Source organism: Nestor notabilis, unplaced genomic scaffold (assembly GCF_000696875.1).
Source record: "Nestor notabilis isolate BGI_N333 unplaced genomic scaffold, ASM69687v1 scaffold2010, whole genome shotgun sequence".
Classification (NCBI taxonomy): domain Eukaryota; kingdom Metazoa; phylum Chordata; class Aves; order Psittaciformes; family Psittacidae; genus Nestor; species Nestor notabilis.
In genome coordinates, this window is record NW_009911371.1 from 55,819 (window position 1) to 74,413 (window position 18,595).

The 18,595-nt window shown below is 38.3% G+C and overlaps 1 protein-coding gene across 1 annotated transcript in view; it reads right to left on the reverse strand.

Annotated features, from left to right (window-relative positions):
• The window catches only part of SNAP91 (synaptosomal-associated protein, 91kDa), a 70,206-nt gene that overhangs the window by 31,285 nt on the left and 20,326 nt on the right, over positions 1–18,595 (reverse strand). The window contains exons 2-13 of the mRNA XM_010014288.1: positions 18,238–18,380; positions 17,077–17,152; positions 15,150–15,252; positions 13,357–13,450; positions 12,007–12,118; positions 10,567–10,673; positions 9,102–9,143; positions 5,367–5,437; positions 4,839–4,844; positions 3,790–3,817; positions 1,682–1,791; positions 825–946 (exon numbers count right to left, since the gene is read on the reverse strand). Of these exons, the coding sequence (XP_010012590.1) occupies positions 825–946; positions 1,682–1,791; positions 3,790–3,817; positions 4,839–4,844; positions 5,367–5,437; positions 9,102–9,143; positions 10,567–10,673; positions 12,007–12,118; positions 13,357–13,450; positions 15,150–15,252; positions 17,077–17,152; positions 18,238–18,380 (1,014 nt within the window). The remainder of the gene's footprint in view (positions 1–824; positions 947–1,681; positions 1,792–3,789; positions 3,818–4,838; positions 4,845–5,366; positions 5,438–9,101; positions 9,144–10,566; positions 10,674–12,006; positions 12,119–13,356; positions 13,451–15,149; positions 15,253–17,076; positions 17,153–18,237; positions 18,381–18,595) is intronic.

Consider the following 18,595-nt stretch of genomic DNA (forward strand, 5'->3'; position numbering starts at 1 on the left):
TCCTGCTGTGAGAGGTCTGATGAGTTCCTTAAGCTGCCACACAGGATCTATTAAGATTACACCATAGTAGGGTTACAACTGTGTAAGTTAAATCACCTTTACTGACCTAATTACTTGTCTTCAGAGGGCAAGAATGAACACTGTCTACATTTATTGCAGTCCTCTGCACATCACCAGCTGCTAGTGCTGCTTGCAACAACAGGCTCAGTTCACCACAGAGCACATATTTCAGACAGCTGGTTACGTATTCCTATGTTAAAGCAGTTAGCCCTCTACTTCTAGTTTCATATTATTATTCTAAGCAGAGAAGGAAGGTTTTAATAAAATATGTTAAGGGTTGTCAGAGGTCATGACACTTGCAGCAGAACTAATTTACCACCATTGGCTTTACATGAATTTTTGTTTTAAAAGATATTTTGGTCCTCCCCTACTGATCTGTGGGTTTTACTTTATGAACAGAAGTGTTGATTTCTGCACTCATCTTGCCAATAAGAACATGAGCAGTTCTAGCTCTTCTCTTTTAAAGTGCCTACCCTACCTGTTCACCTTCAGCCATCCCCCCCTTCCTGCTCACTTTTAGTCACATAATCCTGGCTACCCCCAGCTTTGCAGTCAGGCCCTTGTAAGCAGCTTATACTATTATGCATATCCTTGGAAAAAGGAGTAGCCTTGTGCTGCAAAGGGATGCCTGACTGTCAGGTCAGCGGAAGCCTGGGGCAGAGCTGGGAACATCCTGTGCTAGCAGCGAAAGAGCCAGGTTTCAATTCAGCCAGCCAAGGAGATGGAGACTGCAAGAAGAGATGCTGACAGTGAGGTTTCTCTACCTCCCCATGAAGTGGCTCCCAACAGGGGGGGGGGGGGCGCAGCGGGGGCTGCGGGAGCCGCCTGCCCAGTAGCGGCAAAATCTGGCTGAAGATCCAGAAGGTCACTAGATGGTTTGGAAGAGCTGCCAAGGAAAGGAAGAGAGATTAAATATTGGAGGAATTTGTTGATTTTACTAAAGCTTTTATAAAAAAATCATGACTGGATTGTAGGAATTACCCTTAATTTGGATGAAACCATTGAGACACATTTTTTTTCAGGACTGATGATTAGAGAAGTGGCCATAAACACCTCTACTGCAGTAAGCGCCAAGAATACACTACACCCCAGGATGGGACCTTAACTTACTTCCATTACTTGATGACATTGTAACAGATCTATGAGACTTTTACAATCGTAAAAATACAAACAAACAAAACAAATCCCAAACACCCAAACCAAAATCCCAGCTGATCTCTAAGAACAGAGCAAATAACTGCTGCAGCTGAAAACAGTTCAATTCTACTTCCATACTTCATCGTGCCATGTCAGAAAGCAAGAAACCTGCATTTCCAGGCAATAAATAGGCATTAGGTAGAATGAGTTGGTAAGACTTCTATGACTTAAGCCAGCCAGATATTTGCTTAGGAAACAAGGTCTTGTTCATTTAGAACATTCAAATAATAAACAATAGAAGCTCTTTCTTCAGTGAAGTACTTCACCTGACATTTAACTGAAGTTAAATGTCATGTCTTCAGACTTTTGGTTCAAGCAGAGAGCTTTTACATCTCTAGAGTTCTTTCTTTTCTTCTCATTACAATGAGCAACAGCATTTTGTTCTGGTTTTGACTTTTTAACTCAGACAGGTTTTTTAACTTACCTGACTGGAGCAGCTGTAGATGAAGTTGCAAAAAGATCAACTGGAGGAGATGTATCAATAGTTTTTGCTGGAGTAGAACTAGGAGATGTAACAGTTGTGGCTGGAGAAGACTGGAGAAATATTTTTAAATATACATTCAATATGCTAGCATTTCTCCACAAACAACTCATGCAGATTCACATACTTCTGAAAGTTAAATATGTATGAAAGTATGAATTCTGAAAGTATGAAAATAAAAAAAAACAAAACAATTTTGACATCAGGTCTTCTTATTGTGAGTAGTCCCCCCTTCAAAAGAATTTAAGGAAGAATGAGCTAAGTTTTCAAAGGGTAGAGAAGTCGAGAAACTCCAAGATGACTCCACCTAGCAATGCCTGGCTCAAGAGGAAAAGCCTACAGCATGCATTCAGAGTGCCTGCAGACACCAGCAGCCAGTCTCATATGAGTTTGAGTCCCTTGGGTTCAAGCTCACTCAACACCTAGGCAACTAATGCAGACTTGTGATCTGGAGTTGACTTAGCTGCTTTTTAAAACCCCAACAAGGGTAACTAGCAGTTCCTATGTGTCAAAGGATTCTTAGCAAGTTCCAAGAAAATGGTTTGCTCTCCCAAACTCCCTCATGTCAGTTTTAATACCATCCTCAAGATGGAATAAAGTCAGCCCCTTCATTTTGTCCACAGAATGAAAAATCTGTTCATCCACAACAGCAGCTTAGTACTCCTTCCATAGAAATGGCAGGAGAAGAGAAATGGTTAGAAACTGAGTTAAAAGTGTGTATGTAAACCTTCAGGCTAAAGAAAGTTTCAAGAGCCATCAACAGTACTAACAGTTAAATCCTTGGGAAGATAAAAAAAGACAGCTCGACCTGCCATTTTGCTTCATTAGCTCTTCCAATTATGGATAAAGATACCTTAAGTATAGGAAGGACAGACACTCAGGAGAGTATATTGCAACCCTTTGTGCACTTGAAGACGCAAGTCACCTTCAAGTATCAATTTAATTCTAAAAGATACTACAAGCTTATTTACAGCATCTCACTCTTTTCCTAAAAAATGAAAACAAGTCCTATGTTTAGTATTTTTTGCCATTCTGACTACTTCCAAGAAAGAAAAAGAATGGAAAATTTGAAGTGATTTTCTTCTGAGATCTGCTAGTGCCATCCCATCATCACAACTCTAGCAGGAGATGGATATAAGCTTCCTAGACTGTCATCAAAGCTTTACTAAGGTTTGAGACTAAAGTGGTCCAAATTCTTCATGTAAATCAGCAAAGAGAGGATTAAAGTTGTAAGAACACTTTCTTACATCATATAATTCTCACCAACTGCTACAGTACTGAATAAGAGAGGGTTTTGTTTGGGTTTTTTTTAAATGGCTTTTTGCAAAGCAATTCAACAGCTTTCACTAGAATCACAGAAGTGCATCTCTCAGATTCAGAAGTTTTCATTGAGTTTTTCCTGCACAACACCTGTTACTAGACACAGAACTATGGCACATGGCAATGCTCCAGGGATACCAGGAACAGCTATTGCTACACCATAAAGCTCATTAGTTTATCTGACACTCAAACCAAAACTGTTTCACTAGCAACTCTTGCTTTAAATTAAGGTGAACAGTCTTGCTAATAAAAGTCAATTCTGAAACTAGGTCTATCAGATGAAAGTTTTTTCCTGGCTTTTCACATGAATGTGGTTTTAAAAGAGTCAGAAGTTCCTCATAAAAAGCTGCAAACTGATAAATTTGGAAGAGAAACACTACAGAGTAAGTTTCTCACCGACATAAGGATTAATAAGGGGCGGGGTATGGTGAAGAAGTTGAGATAAAGAAATGCATATCTTTTATGTTTTCACAAATTGTGACCATCAAATCCTGCTGAAGTTGCTTAGCATCCTGCACTGGTATAAGCACTATAGCCCTTCCAATCACTGAAGCACTTCCATGGGGCCATTATTTACAAGGCCATTAAAAGATGTGGTTTTGTCATTTAGGTACCTAGGTGGCAAAGTCTAAAAAGCAGATTAGAAGATGGATACTTAACTCTATGCCCTTACAACAGTCTAAAGCATATCTGAACAATAATTAACTAGTACAGCAATTGGCAGCATTTACCTTGCTCAGAGGAGAAGGAGCCCCAGATCTAGGAAAAAAAAGGGGGTTTTCAGATAAGTACACTTTTGGAAACTATGTTTCTGGTCATCAAAACTCCTGCAAAAAGACCGAAAACTAAGCATGAAAGCTTTCTGAAGATCTCTACAGTTGCATGCCCTCCCCATTTCTCAAACTTCCATGTACCACTTTAGACAAGGAATACAAATTTTTATCTCAAATCTTAAATGAATCTTTTAAGCTAACTGGTATCACAGATTATTCTACCTTTTAAATAAACTACTCAATGGAAGACAGGCAGAGATGCATGCAAGTGTCTTGGTTTTGGGCCTACAGGAGCCAACAGGAAAGAGTTAATGGGGCAAGATGCCACCATACTATAAAATCACACAACAGCAGCAGAATAATACTAATATGGAAGCGGTTGTGAAGCATAAGTCTTCTGAGGATGTGTCAGCAAATTTTCAAAGTCTGCTGTTCTTTTAAGTAAACTCAGAGTTACTTTAAAATAATCCTATTTAAAAGTATGGGAACAGTTAGTTGGAAAGGCCAAACTGAAAGTCCTTAAGCAAAAAAAAAAAACCAACACACTAACTGACAAAGCCTTAATCTTCACTTAAAATGCACAACACCACGTTTATTCACTTTCTTTATTATGAGGTATGAAAATACTGCTACACATTTTTAGAGCTGCTTTCATCTAAGAGATGAAAGGAGGAGTTGAAGTTAAAATTGCACCAGTACTAAACTAGCATCCATCCTATAGGTTACTTTAATTAGTTAAGTCCTAGAAGCTGTAGAACTGTTTAGAAGATCTGCAACTACAACAGAAACAATCAAAGATAAGTTAACGACTATATACAAAAGCAAGCACCAATTTAAGTACAATGTAAAAAAAAAAAAAAAAAAAATCTATATCTAAGTGTTGAAGTCATCTTAACAAAAAAACAAACAACAAAAAAACAAACAAAAAACCAAACAACGCAACAAAACAAAACAAACCACAACCATGTCCGCATGCAAGTGATACATAAATGTATGTATGTACTTACCCTTCACTAAATTGCAAGGAAAGCAACAGTAAAAGAGAAAACACAGGTTTAGCTTAATCCTTCCTAAACTTAGCCATGACAAGTACTAGTAAAAAGAGCCACTAGAAAACAAGTAAATTTTAATGATAAAAGCCTTAGCAGCAGTGAAAAGTAGTTCCTTCTAGGTGTTTTCTATAGTTAATTTTACTTCATTTTAGAAAGCATCTAGTTGTTCAGTGTGTTGCTTCACCCCACTGCCCCAGCAAGGAAAAAAACAAAACAAACAAAAAAAGCCCCAAACGAAAAACCAAACCAAAACAAAACACAAAATTAACAAACAAAACCCAAACAAACAACAAGAAAACCCACCCAACACAAAAGGTTGCTATTGAGATGATTTTATAAGGGAAAGAAAAAGCCTAGTCTTACCACAGCCTGTTTTCCAGCTAAGTTAAAAAAGTAGGTTAGGGGAGGCAAACCTAAACATCGTCAGCTAGTCTCCTAATGTTACTATTAGGCCTTGATAAGAAGTACAACATATACACCTACTTGTTGCCAGGCTTCTTTCCTTCCAGCGAGTTTAGATGTTGCTCAAGGGTCTCCATGAGACTGCTCGGAGCCTTGAAAGCAAAGAGAAAAGACACACTTCTAAACACATTGCATTGACCTAATAACACTACGAAATCCAGCACCAACTTCCCTGAATTCCACCGTGTGCATGCTCATGCTGTTACTTTATTTACACCACTGGGAAAACAGTGGATTTCCATGCTAGAAGTATTAGGCAAAGACAGCTTTTGAAAGATATTACCATGTCCAAATTTTCAGAAAGAAAACATTTAGCTCTACTAAACAGCACCTGAAGACTAAATCCAGGATGTGCTGCTCATCATGCTTTGAGTCAGTGTTAAACATTGACAACAGCACAGTCATCCACACGGATTATTTTAAGAGTAATAGGTTCAAGGTCATCCTTTCAGTTTTGCTTTTAGTCAGACCTCTGACACCTCTTTCATGACCATAGGGTTAGATAATATTTGCAGTCTAAACAAAACAAACTAAAGCTCCTCTCCAATTGCTCCAAAAGCAGCTACCTTTGGTTCAAGACTCCCAACATCATAAACCCTTATAGCTGTTTCTTCTCAAAATGGTAGCCAGAGAGAGGGCACTGAGCTCACCAGCTAATTCAAAATTCAGAAATATTTCAGTTTTAGACATCTATAGAAACTAAGCTTTTTCAAACCTACCTAATTTTAGTTTTTATTTTAAGTAACCTTTCTGTGGTCAAGCAAGACCTCCAGGCATACACTTGCTGTTACAATGGTAGGTAAGACAAGTAGTAATAAATGTGAATGACAGCATGCTTAGCTACTTTAGTATAAAGATAGAGTCTAGATAAGCAGACTCGTACAAGGTCAACGAGCAAGGAGGAAACATTTGAGAGATACAGTAGCATATAGTAGTCAATTATTTTTTCATCAAGGTTACCATTTCATCAATGGTACAATCTTTAAACGGGGAATTCTCTCTCTTTCAAAACAACCCCAGTTCCTGACAGTCTTAGCTACAGTGTCTTTCATAAATCATGTCTTTAATTTCAGGGTACACATATGCATCAAAAAAGTCATTTTGTAATGTTTGAAAGCAGACTATCCACTGCTCCTATGTACAGTATGCTGAAAACCAGCTGGCTGGCTAAATTGGATGTTTTAGGATACTTGGTACCCACTAACACCAATGCAGAACTAAGTGTACTTTAAGTGTCTGTGTATTAATTTCGACATTAAGACTGAGCAGTAAGGTAACTTAACACATGGAGAAATTTAAAATGTTAAAAAAATCCTTAACTGATGGCTTGAATTTAAGTATGCCTCATATACACACACACACGATGGAGAAACTTCTTAACCATTGCTGCTTTTATAGGCATATCTATTCATTTTCAACTAATTTGAGCACAAGAATTTGATTAAACACAAGTGACAGTTACAAGAATTCTCATTCTCCAGCAGAAATAAAAAGATGAGCAAAGGCTCTCATTTGTTAAAAAAAAATAAAAAAAAATAAAATTCAGACTGCTACATACTCAAAAAGGCTATAGCATAAGTTACAAGTTTCGTCTACTTAACCATGTAAGCAGAAACCTATGTTAAAAAAAGAAATCCATTACTTTCTGTTACCAATTACCTCTACACACTTCAAATAGTTTTCCAATGTATTACTTCTTAAATGTCAACAAGATAATATGAAACTCGTGTATCAAACAGAATTTAGAGAGGAAGCATCAGAAAATTTCTACCCAGATGCAAAAATCTGGAAATTAAATATTGTCTGGTACTCAATTTGCAACACTGAGCATCATTTAATTTCTTCTTGATGGTGCTTCGACATTAGACTAATCTAATAGTCAGCATTGTGGTCGAACTTTAGACATGTTCCCCACTAGCTATGTGGGGCAAAACTGACATACTTTAAGAATTGCTAATAAATAAAAATAAGCCAAGCTCCTAAGATGCCAAAATGCCTCCTCAGTCTCCAAAACCTTGCAACCAAACTAGCAAGTCCAAAGATGACAGCTATCAACTTGTATTTCAGTACTGTGACTACTTGTTTGGATTTACAGAGTACACACACACCAAGTGTCAACACAACCAGCTTCTTGTGGAATACTACTGACTATTGCTGCCGTGGCTTGCTTTAGGAATTTAAGAATACCATTGATATTAAACACAATTTTATACTCCTTAAGAGCTGAAATTCAGTTTTATTATTCACCGCTATTTCTTTCTCACTAAAATACACTGCCTTGGTCTTACACACAATCTACAGCGTGTTGCAGATTAGCCTTAGGAAGCGAGTCTCAAGCAGCCTTTGGGAGAATACAGCTACGAGAGACTTCTTGAGAAGTTGGACTAGATGATCATTGTAGATACTTTTCTTCCAAAGAAACTATTTTATTGTATTTTAAAGCATAGTTCATGAGGTGAAAGGAACCCTAAGGCAGCAGTAAGTAAGGTGTCACTAAGCAAGTGCAGCAGTGACTAACAATGCAGAACAGCACTTGCGCAGTCCCAGCAGGCAGCCTTTCCAGCAGGCTGACTCAACACTAGCAGCAACAGATGAAAGTGCTACAGCACTTTATAAGGCATAGAATCATATAATAGTTTGGGTTGGAAGGGACCTTCAAAGGTCATTTTTCCAAACCCCCCTAAAGCTTTTTTCGTTAACTGAGCCTAAGGTGAGTTCTTCTGGTTCAAGGACTTAGTTCATGACTGTCTGGACCTTCTTAAAAAAAAAAAGTGCTGCTGAGGTACAGTTAGGTGAACGTACTAGTTCAGCTACTACAGAATTGGGTTGGGTATGCCACACACTGCTAGAAGTCTAAGCTTTCCACTGCTAAAAGAGTGGACAGATTTCATAGCCCCATAGCATCTGAAACCCATAAAGATTAAAACCCTTCTTCACATCATGTCTCACTTTCAGAATTTCTAACTGGCTTTTTATCCAAGAGGCTATTGTGATGCCAATTTAAAACAGGCTTTCAAGTGGCTTTCAAAACCCACACATTTTAGGTTATGAACACTTGGGATATATAACTGTTAAGCATTAAAATGCCCAAAAGGCTGCTCTTCTGGTGTAAAAACTGCCATGAGTGAACTCTTCAGCATGGATCTCTTCCTCCAAGTAAATATCCTTTTCACATTAAATGCAAAGACAAGCACCCAGGCCAATTTGAAAGTGATACTGACAATGGACCAGCACAATAGAATTTAAGCAGCTACAGCATAAGTGAATTTTGATGTTAAAAGTTTTGATGCATACCGACAGAGATGTTCAGCAATCAAACCACAACTTCCGCATTTAAATTCAAGTTAACTGTACCTACAACAAGACAGTAGTGCTGTTGCTGGCCTGAATTTCATCTCTGGACCAAGACTGAGTCAGGGAATGATTATGAAGCAAGTCACACCACAATCTCTACACGGTTTGTCATCAAAAATGAATTTGAGCTCTTGAGCCAAAAGCTGAAAATAAATCTTTTAGAGAGAAAAAAGCAAAACAGTCTACCTTTCAACTGTAAGTCAAGAGCCATCATGAAAGACATTATTCTAGTTATATGGGTCTTCAAAAATAGCTTTGGGCAGTTCTTCCTTCTATTTTGGGACGGCTTTAAAAATGTTAGATGGTGTAACTTCCTACCAACATTTACATTCCTGTTGTGCTTCCTAACTACAGAACTTCTAGTTATTTCACAGATACAAAAAGACTACAAAAGAAGCTTACCTGTGTAAGATCAGGGATATCACCCTTGTCAATTCCAACTTGCTGGGGACATAAAAGAGAAAAAAATCTAAGTGCATTATTCCACTGCAGCAGGCTCTAATTTTGACTAAAACTAGAATTGTAGTACGCTTTTCAACCTATAATGCACTTTATCTTTATAAAAAGGCTACAAAGTTAGCAAGTGCATAAAATACCCATTAAAAAGAAAAAAAAAAGGGGGGGGGGGGGGGGGGCAGAAGAGTGAGGGTTGTTGCGTTTTCTGCAGTTGTTGCGGTTGTTGCATTTATATGGTAAAACATACAAATACATAAAAAAAAAAAAAAAAAAAAAAAGGAAAGGGGTGGGGGGGGGGGGTGAGGGAGGAAGTTCAATTCTACTCAGGTAAAGTTCATACTCCATACTGCAAGTGAGGCAGTGCTTTCTGGTCATACACTGTTGTCTCAGACGACAGCACTAGTGAACTGCCAAACACTACTAACCAGATACCTAATGAAGTTTGCTGAAATTCAGCCAGCAAGCAAATCCAGGAAGACATCACTTAAAAATATGCCAAAGCTCAAGTCACTTTGTGGTTCTGCCCTTCTGTCCCAGCATTTCAAATACAGCAAGATGAGGTCCAAGTCTGTAATCTTCTATTAATTTCTTCACTATGGCTCCTAGAAGTGCCTGCTTATTTAGCTTTCATCAAAAAGCAAGCTGCACTGCACCTAGTAATCCTGAAGTATAGCCACTATAGCCGCTGCCCTGCAAAGCTGACCTGCAGGTATCTGAAGTACTTCACTCCCTCAAGTTTAATATTCATATGTGACATTACATGACATTCAGGAGTCTAGCAGGCTCCTTCCTAAATAGTTAAGTACATTAGCAATTAGCAAAGAAACAAACTTTTTATTCGGCTCATTACTGCTGTCCATTATAATGAAGCATGAAACATGGAATATGTGCATCTTGTGCCAATGAGCCAACTACCATAAATGAGAGCCCAGCAAAAGAATTAATTAACCATGTAATATTTGTATTATCCACATAAGAGGACAATAACAAGGATCAAACCCAGGAAAATTTCACATTCCACTTAATTTCTAGTTGGCTGGAAAGGCTTAAAAAGAAGACTTATAAAATCATTTTGCTTTTATTCCTAATTGCTATATCTTCCTCTGAAGTTCCACCCTGTTCTAGAAGCATGCACTTTATATAGCATTTCCAAGAAACGCTGATATCGTTGAAGTCCTGTCATCTGTTATGTTACTAGGAAAGTTAAGGCTGGCTGCACTCTACTGACATGCAGAAATCCTAAGCAGAGCTTAACTACTTCAAGAAGAGCTGACCAAGCAGATCCAGGAACTTCTATACTGCCTCGCATTTACACACAGTGAGTCAGATGCTTAACAAGTGCAATTAATATATTGTTTCAGTGCTAAAAAATACTTAAGTGCCAGACTCCAGAAGACTGGAAGTCACTTACCTCTGCAACTTTAAGAAACTCTGATACTCTGGTCATTCGAGTAAGAAATCGTTTGTAGATTTCAAGAGCATCTTTACATTGTCCCTTTTTCATTTCAAAAAATTTCTCTAGAGAAATAATTTGGCAAATTTCAGTTAAGGTATCTTACATTAGGTCAGCATTCATTAGTAATGCTAGTTTTCAGGAAAGTCACGTCTCAAGAATATTGCACTCCATTCATATTTATTTTACTTGGACACTGACCTAGCAGTGCTCCTAGTCCCTAGCAGAATTAAGAAGTTGGGCTTGCTGAGCTGCTGAAAACTATGTAGACTGGAAAATTGCACCCCAACTATCCGTAGCATTCTGTGTGATGTAAACCAGGTTTTTAAAAAGTAAGCAAGAGAAGTAGCTAAAAACCTTAAAATTTAAAGAAATGAAGGATACTTAAACATATATTAATATATCCTCTCCCAAGTTGTCTCCACTCCAAAGAACAGTACTTTTTTCACTGGAGTAGCTGTCTAAAGTTGGTCCATGTCCATTATCATGAACAACTGCCACACATTTCAACCTGCACTTATTCTTTAATTAGCAGTAGACAGCAATATCTCAGTCTGATTGTTATGCCCAACTTATATCTGCTCCATAAGCTTCCCATGCCTATAGCATCAGTCAAAGCACCTGGGAGTTACATTTATGAAACCACCGGAAAGCACTGCAACATGGACACAAACAAATTGTCTGAACTCTACAGCTCAGGAATATCTTTTTGACAGTTCAGTTTCTGTAACCTCTCTGTTTCTTCCTGTTCTAGTTGCAGCAAGAGTTTAGGTCAGTCATGTTGCTAAGCAATCTCAGTTTTTAGCTGTCTTTATAGACCAGCTGAATTGCTCACAAATTTTAATAGCTGAAGCTCATTTTCTATAGGGTCGTTTATGTTTCCTGCAGTTTACACAACTTCTGGTTTTACACTTCATAACAAAGCCTTTTGCAGGAGCAGCTTAAGGTGTGTTATGCTAGTGATCACACCAAGCTACCTGAGCTTCAGAACACGCTCACAGCCTCGCAGACTTTGTAGGCTGACAGTAGGTGGAATTCTGGACGGGATCCAGCTTTGGCAGTCATGCGTTCAGACAGACTACCACCACATAGCATATAAACCAGAAAAAAATAAGCATCTTAAAAGTGAAATTAATGAGCAAAATCTGCTTTGCTAACCTTGTAGGACATACTACAACATGTAGATATTCATACAATTTTAAGGGCATATAACAATCTAGCCTCAGATGAACACTAACATACAAGGTTATGGCTTAAAGCTTTCTCTTGCTTCAGAATAGAACAGTCAAGAAAAATGTCATTTTCATGAAATTTAAATAAAAAAAAGCTAATAGATCTGAAACTCGTTTTTTACTCACTCATGGTATGTGAGATACAGACACCAGCCAGGCTACTTACCTAGTAAGTTAATAACCCCGTCATTGTAGCAAGCAAAAAGTTTGATAAGATCTTTAAATAGAAGCATGAATGCAGCATTTATGACACCATTTGTCAGTTCATTTGGATGAACCTACAAATAAAATACCAGTTATTTACAAGAGATGTACTGAATGCAATCAGAAGGTTTAGCTTGCACCAGGTATCTGATGCTACTATAGATAGAAACAAGCACTGAATACAAGCTTTCCAACGAAGAAACCAAAGAAAGATTTCGATTAGCAGATAGATCAAGGATTGCTTTCTTCACCACTCCAAAACAATCCGCTACAGCAGAGGAGCATTCCCATCAACAGTAAGCATCTTAGTCCTGACTCCTTCACCTATCACAAAGAGGAGGAAGGCGGAGATGCTGTTAACTAAGTTTTAATGAAACTGGACAAAAGATATCAGTTCCAGGCAGAGCTTAACAAAACCTGAGAGGTCTATGACATAATACAGTTGGGTTAACAACATCAAGACTCTTCCAGTTCTCGTGTTAACTTGGGCAGAAAATAAGTTTTCATTTATTAAAAGATCTTTATTTCATTAAAAATACCTTCTCTTCTGAGACAACTATCACAATTCCTATGCCTCTTAAGGAACAAAAGAGACATTAGTGAGACATGTACTTCTAAGACTTTTTCTGAAAGCTTTAATGGGCTCTGCCTTCTGCCTGGGAGCGTGTCCTTCTGCCCACCAAGAGGAGAACTTCATGACTGATTCCTTCAAAGACTTCTTAGCAGTATTACACTATACCTCCTACAACAACTTACTCCTGGTTTTATCCTTAAGGCAGATAAACAATCCCACCAACATTCATAACTTTATAAATATGTTGTAGACATTTATTTCTATGAACAGTCCAGATTAAAGTTTAGCCAATTTAGTTTACAGCTGAAAACCAGATGAAAATTTTGAGGATGCCAAACAATGTACATGTGGTATTTTAATGGCTGTTTCTCTCCCCCAAAAAAGAAGTTGGTTGCTGCGAGACAGAAAAAAAGATTCTTGAGTCTCCATGTTTTGTCCATTTTTACCCCTCACTGATGTAGAAAATAAAACTTCAAGCTCTGAGTCAGCATTCCTCAATGCCCCTCATTTCTCATGCTGTTCCTCTACCCTGTAATCTGCACATTTCATATATACAGGGAAGGGTTATCCTTCACTCACTACCTCAGAAGGACACTGAAAAAGGTGAAAGGGGGATTTTTTAGCCCAAATGATGGGATGATCAATAAAGCATTACCTAAAAGGTGAAACATGTTCATTGCAACACAGCATTTTTAAGTCACTGTCCAGTGTTAATGCTGGGTCAGCTTCAATACATACATCAAATTCAAGTAGTGCATCAATTTGTTCCTGTAATATTGGCATACTCTTCAGCAGCTTTTCAGGAGCCATTGTTCTCATTACACCATCAGCTCTGCAAGAGGGAATACAGATGAGAAGACATGGTGTTTCCCCTCTCCCTTCCCCCAGACTGATTTGTTTAAATTTAAGCTTAAAGCAACTATAATCCATTTCTGATTCTAATCAGAATGCCATTTCTGGCACTGTCTGATTCTCCTGCTTCTCACATCATCTGAGAGCTGGCAGGAATCCAGCCACTCTCCCTGACAGCAGGTGAGGAAAGGTTTTGTGTTAGAGTGATAAATGCAAGAGATTGATCTCTTTATGGAAAGAGGACACTGAGAGATTAAATAACTTGCAAGAAATACTGTCGCAGAAGTACTTAGAGAACTGATAGTCTTTGTGCATCAAGTTTGTTATGAACAACTAATACGATATATGCCACTATATATGCATGCTGATTCAGTGACAATTTAAATCAGGGCAATCTTTGCTTAGAGCTTATTTCCTCTGTATTCATGTGTAGTAATTAATTCCATTACTCCTTCACAGCACTTCCACTGATTTTGACCTGCCTTATTAATCCTGAACCATCACTCCAACGGGACCACACAGGAGTCATGGATGTGTAGCATTCCTTAATTGCCACCCATAGTCTTGTAGCAGTCTTCAAACATGCCCATTTTTATCTCTGAATACCACAAACCTGCACAATCACCATTATGTATTGCCCCATTCTGGCCACTGACAGGTATAGCATCTCCCCTCTGGAAATGCACACCACTATTCTTACTTATTTTCTGCTGTACTCTGAGGCAGCACCTTGTTTTGAGCACCAGAAATAACAAGCATAGAAAGCCTTTCCAGAAACATACCAAGCATAGAAAGCCTTTCCAGAAACATACAGCAAGACAGGAACAGAATTCCTAGCAACCCAAACTTACGTTTATTTAACATGAAGCATTCAAATGCACTAGGTGACAAAGGGAAATTAAGACGTTAGCACTTCAGTGGACTTCTGGATCAAAGCCTGATCAAAATATCAATCCAACTAGCTACTAGCCTTCATACCACAAGCTTCTTAGTGATTCATATTCCAGATAGCTTCAAGAGTAACTACGCTGGTCTCCAGTATGGGAATGGCATCCAGGTACACAGCAAAGCTGTCACAGTAGGCCCTACACCTTCTGGCAGTTTGAGAAGCAGAAGAGGAAAGCCTGGCAGTGATGCCTGCATTAACAGCTCAGAATCCCAAGCTATAGAACACACAGTTCTTGTGGGAAATAAAACCAGTAATTTACCACCTTATTCTGTTCAGTTTATAACCATTTGCTGTGTTGCCTGGTAAGAACTTCATGTGTACACTTCAGTTTTCCATTGTAATCAGTCACCTTTCTTATGGGAATTGTCTGGAGAGTAATGAAACATCCCTAAACATAGTTTCAGAACTTTTCCTTCTCCAAATCCTAAACACAGTCTTGCTGCAGCACAATTTAATAAAGCCAGATTTAACACCTAGCACTAAAAGCTCCCAGTTCTACAAGGCACCTTAGTCTTCAGTATTCGCCTTACCCACATTCTTTTCTCTCCTCCTTCTGCAATTTTTAACCAATTACAAATACTTAAGAAACCTGGCCATTTTGGTGTTTCACTGTAGCTAAACAAAGAACGTAAGAACATCACTGAAACACTAAAGATAAGTGTAATGCCACAAACTAGACTTTTCATGGGCTAGGCAACACTACCAGTTTACATATCTAAACTTCGCTTACCCTTTCTTCACTCTTGCAAAGTCAAATGCCATCTGTCTGTAGGAAAATGCTTTTTCATTCAAGTATCTACTATAACGTCTTATAAAGGTGGACATGTCATAACCTGCAAAAAAACAGTTGCACATTTTACATTTAATTTTTCACACTTGCTTGGAGGATCTTCAGTAAACAATAATATACATTCAGGAAACCTTAAGGTTACGTGATTTCTGTTGCACTATACAACTCCACATACAGAACAGGCATAGCAAGACATCTACCTGCTTCTGAAGGAAATGCAGAAATGCTGTGCCAAAACAACCTACCACTGTCATTCAATCAATTCATCCCATTCAATTCATTCAGTCATCCAATGTACCACTGCACGGTTCCTGGCGAAACCTGCTAGTGGATCCTACACAGTTACATGGTAACATTACTTGATGGCAAAATTAGTTACTCCTCTATTAACAGGGAAAAATGTAAGTTTAACAAAATGTTTTTACTTAAGTGGTACATAACTTCTAGGATAGAGATTGATTTGAACTTAACCACTCCCACTATTTCATTTATGTCAGTCTCTCCAACTCTTACATCGTCAAACTTCCCCTGACTAGGTTTACCAGAACAAAGAAATTATGATGGCATTCATAGAGATGAATGCCTCCTTTGAACTGTACACCAGAGGTCTTCCAGGCACATGATACTGTACAAACAGCCTCAAACTTCAGTGACCTTCAAGCCTGTAAGACTTTTGAACAGTCAGTATTACAGTTTATCCTTCAGATATTTCTTTCAAAGCTCCTTTCTCTAAGCTACAGAAATGTGTGCAGAGAGCAACTCATCCTCCTCTTCAGTACAACTCCCTTTTTGCTACTTTTGTTAAAAGCTATACCCCTCAACTTAGTCATTGACTATTTTTCTTTAATATGTCTCAACATTAAGTATCTCTGCCAACTCAGGCTTAACACAACCAACTCTGACACCTCCTTACCTATGACCCACTGTTGTAATGTTGTATTACCTACGAAATGGCAATTCAAGTTTAAAGCAAGTGGCAACACAAACCCATGCATTTAACAGAATTAACTGTTGCCAAATACCAGTATCTTTGAATATGCATAGCATGTTTTGCTAAGAAAAACATAGTTTTAATATTTGTTTGGCTTTGTTCCTGCCCTGTGTTAACACTTCTAAAAGATGCTCGAGTCTTTCTGGTGCCACATTTCTCCATTGAGAGACAGAGTAACGTGCTATTGCTTTGATTTTGCTGATTATTGTAGCATTCCTGAGCATATAGTCTACAAATATTCTCTGACAGCTGCAGAAATAGAAGTTTTCTCTCTTCTCTAGCAGAACTACCATCAAAAAACCTTTTCCTCTGTTAAGTGATGAAACAGGAAAATTCGCTAATTCCAGAGTCCAAAGTAGAAAAGCAGACTGTAATCTTTAAAGGGAATAACTCCTTAATTTCTGCCTAGACCTTTCCAAATTCACCACTCAAATCAAAACCAGCTAGTTCTTTTGGTACCATTCCCTTCCCACATTAAACACTTATTGACAACTCCTAAAAGGTGCAGGGTTCCCAAGCAACCATGTTACCATTTAAGACTGAGAAAAAACAAAAAAAAACTAAACGGAAAGTTATCCATTTCATCCCTAATTCCCATAACAGTTAAGGACATGACTGACCCGGCCCAGATTTTCAACCAGTATGTTCTAAAGGAGTTGTTCAGTTTCACCTTTCAAGTAGAAATTTTGCAGGAATTGAGAAACACCGTTCTGAAGTTGTCCAGCAGTCTACTTGAACTCCTGTATTCATTAGGTACTTACAAAAAGGCTTCAGTAGCACATTTTTATATCATTTGCATCTTATGAATGAAGGAGCAAATTTATAATAGTATCTCATTCAGAATCTTGTTAAGATTGTAGACATGAGTAGGCTTACCATGAGATCCACTTTTGTCCAGAAAATTGCTGAGATTGAACAATGTGTTTCTAGATGCCAGGTACTGAATAAACCTCTGAAACACAAAGTTATTTTCTTATCACAGGCTGTATCTGAAGGCCTTGTACCTACTAGCAGGAAGATTACCAGTCTAGATCTAGCATATACCCATGAAAACCCAGACTTTTGTCTTAGCCTGCAATACCTTCCTCAAAACCTTTTTCATCCATTCAGATTAAATACATTTAGTTTGAATCTCTACTAAATCTTCTACTGTACACACAAAAAAGTATTCTGGGCAAAACACAAACCAGATTGTGGAAAAAGCAATAAAAAAGGTTAATTCTCAAAGAAATTTGAGGAAGCACAAGATTTATCTGCTTAGAAAGCAGCATATCCAGGCTACTCTCAGACTTTTCAATCCAGCAGCTCTCGGTTTCAGCCAAGATGAGGGTCTGTTTTAATAACAAGCAGGCTCCACAACAAGTTACATGGACTAACAGACTGAAACAGTTACAGAAAACACATTAGGCTATTGGCCAAAACTTGGAACAGAAAAATAGAACAGGAGTAAAAATTTACACTGTGACACTGGAGAAGTTCACTGCATGAAAACGCTTTATGTACAGCCAGGAAGGAATTACTTCACAGTCATAGTAAAGCTCTTTAAGTGTGCTTTTTTGGTTTTGTGCAGATGTACCAGTCTATACAGGTCAATAAAAAGCAAGGGCAAGGAAAACACAATCCAAAAGACAATCAAGCTGAATTTACAGGTCTAGGAATATTTCAACGCTCATGCAGAGAAGTCAGCTATTTGGATGGCAGTACATATGTGCCAGAACATCAGCTTCTGACTCAGTCAGAAAGTCTCAGGTAGTCTTCAATCCTGCATAGCTCTGTTTTCAGAGAGTGCATAAATGTCAACATCCAGGAACAGGCTGCTGCTTGCTCTTATGCTACAAGTTTGTAAATGAAGAGACAAATTACTGGCATGCCTCCAACTGTGGTTAGAGTTAAGTTTGCTCCTCATTAAGACTCATTCTTGCCCTTAGTTCTCAGGCCCTTACTAGTTCAGAAGGAATGCCTTTGCACTACTGACATTTTTGGCTTGGAGGCCACTCAGTGCCAACGTGGTCTCAAGAGAAAACCGATCACACTCACCTCATTGCCATGAACCATTAGATGATGTGTGGTAACTAAGGCTTTGAATACAACCACCCAGCTACTATTTGTTGCTCTCTCAAAAAGTGTATCGGCCATCTGAGGAATATTCACATTTGTTTCATTAGTTGCTTGGATCAAATCTGTAAGACAGAGAAAAAGAAAGTCTTAAGTGCAACAAATAAGACAAAAAAGTCTGCAGCATGGCCAAGCTGTCAGCCCACCAGGCTGCAGGCCATGGTTGTAACAAATAGCAAGTTCTGTACATTAAAAAAAAAACCAAAAAACCTGTTAGTATATGCTGACAGCAACACTGGTCTGTGTCTTTCATAAAACAGTGTTAGTTTTCCAACAGCTC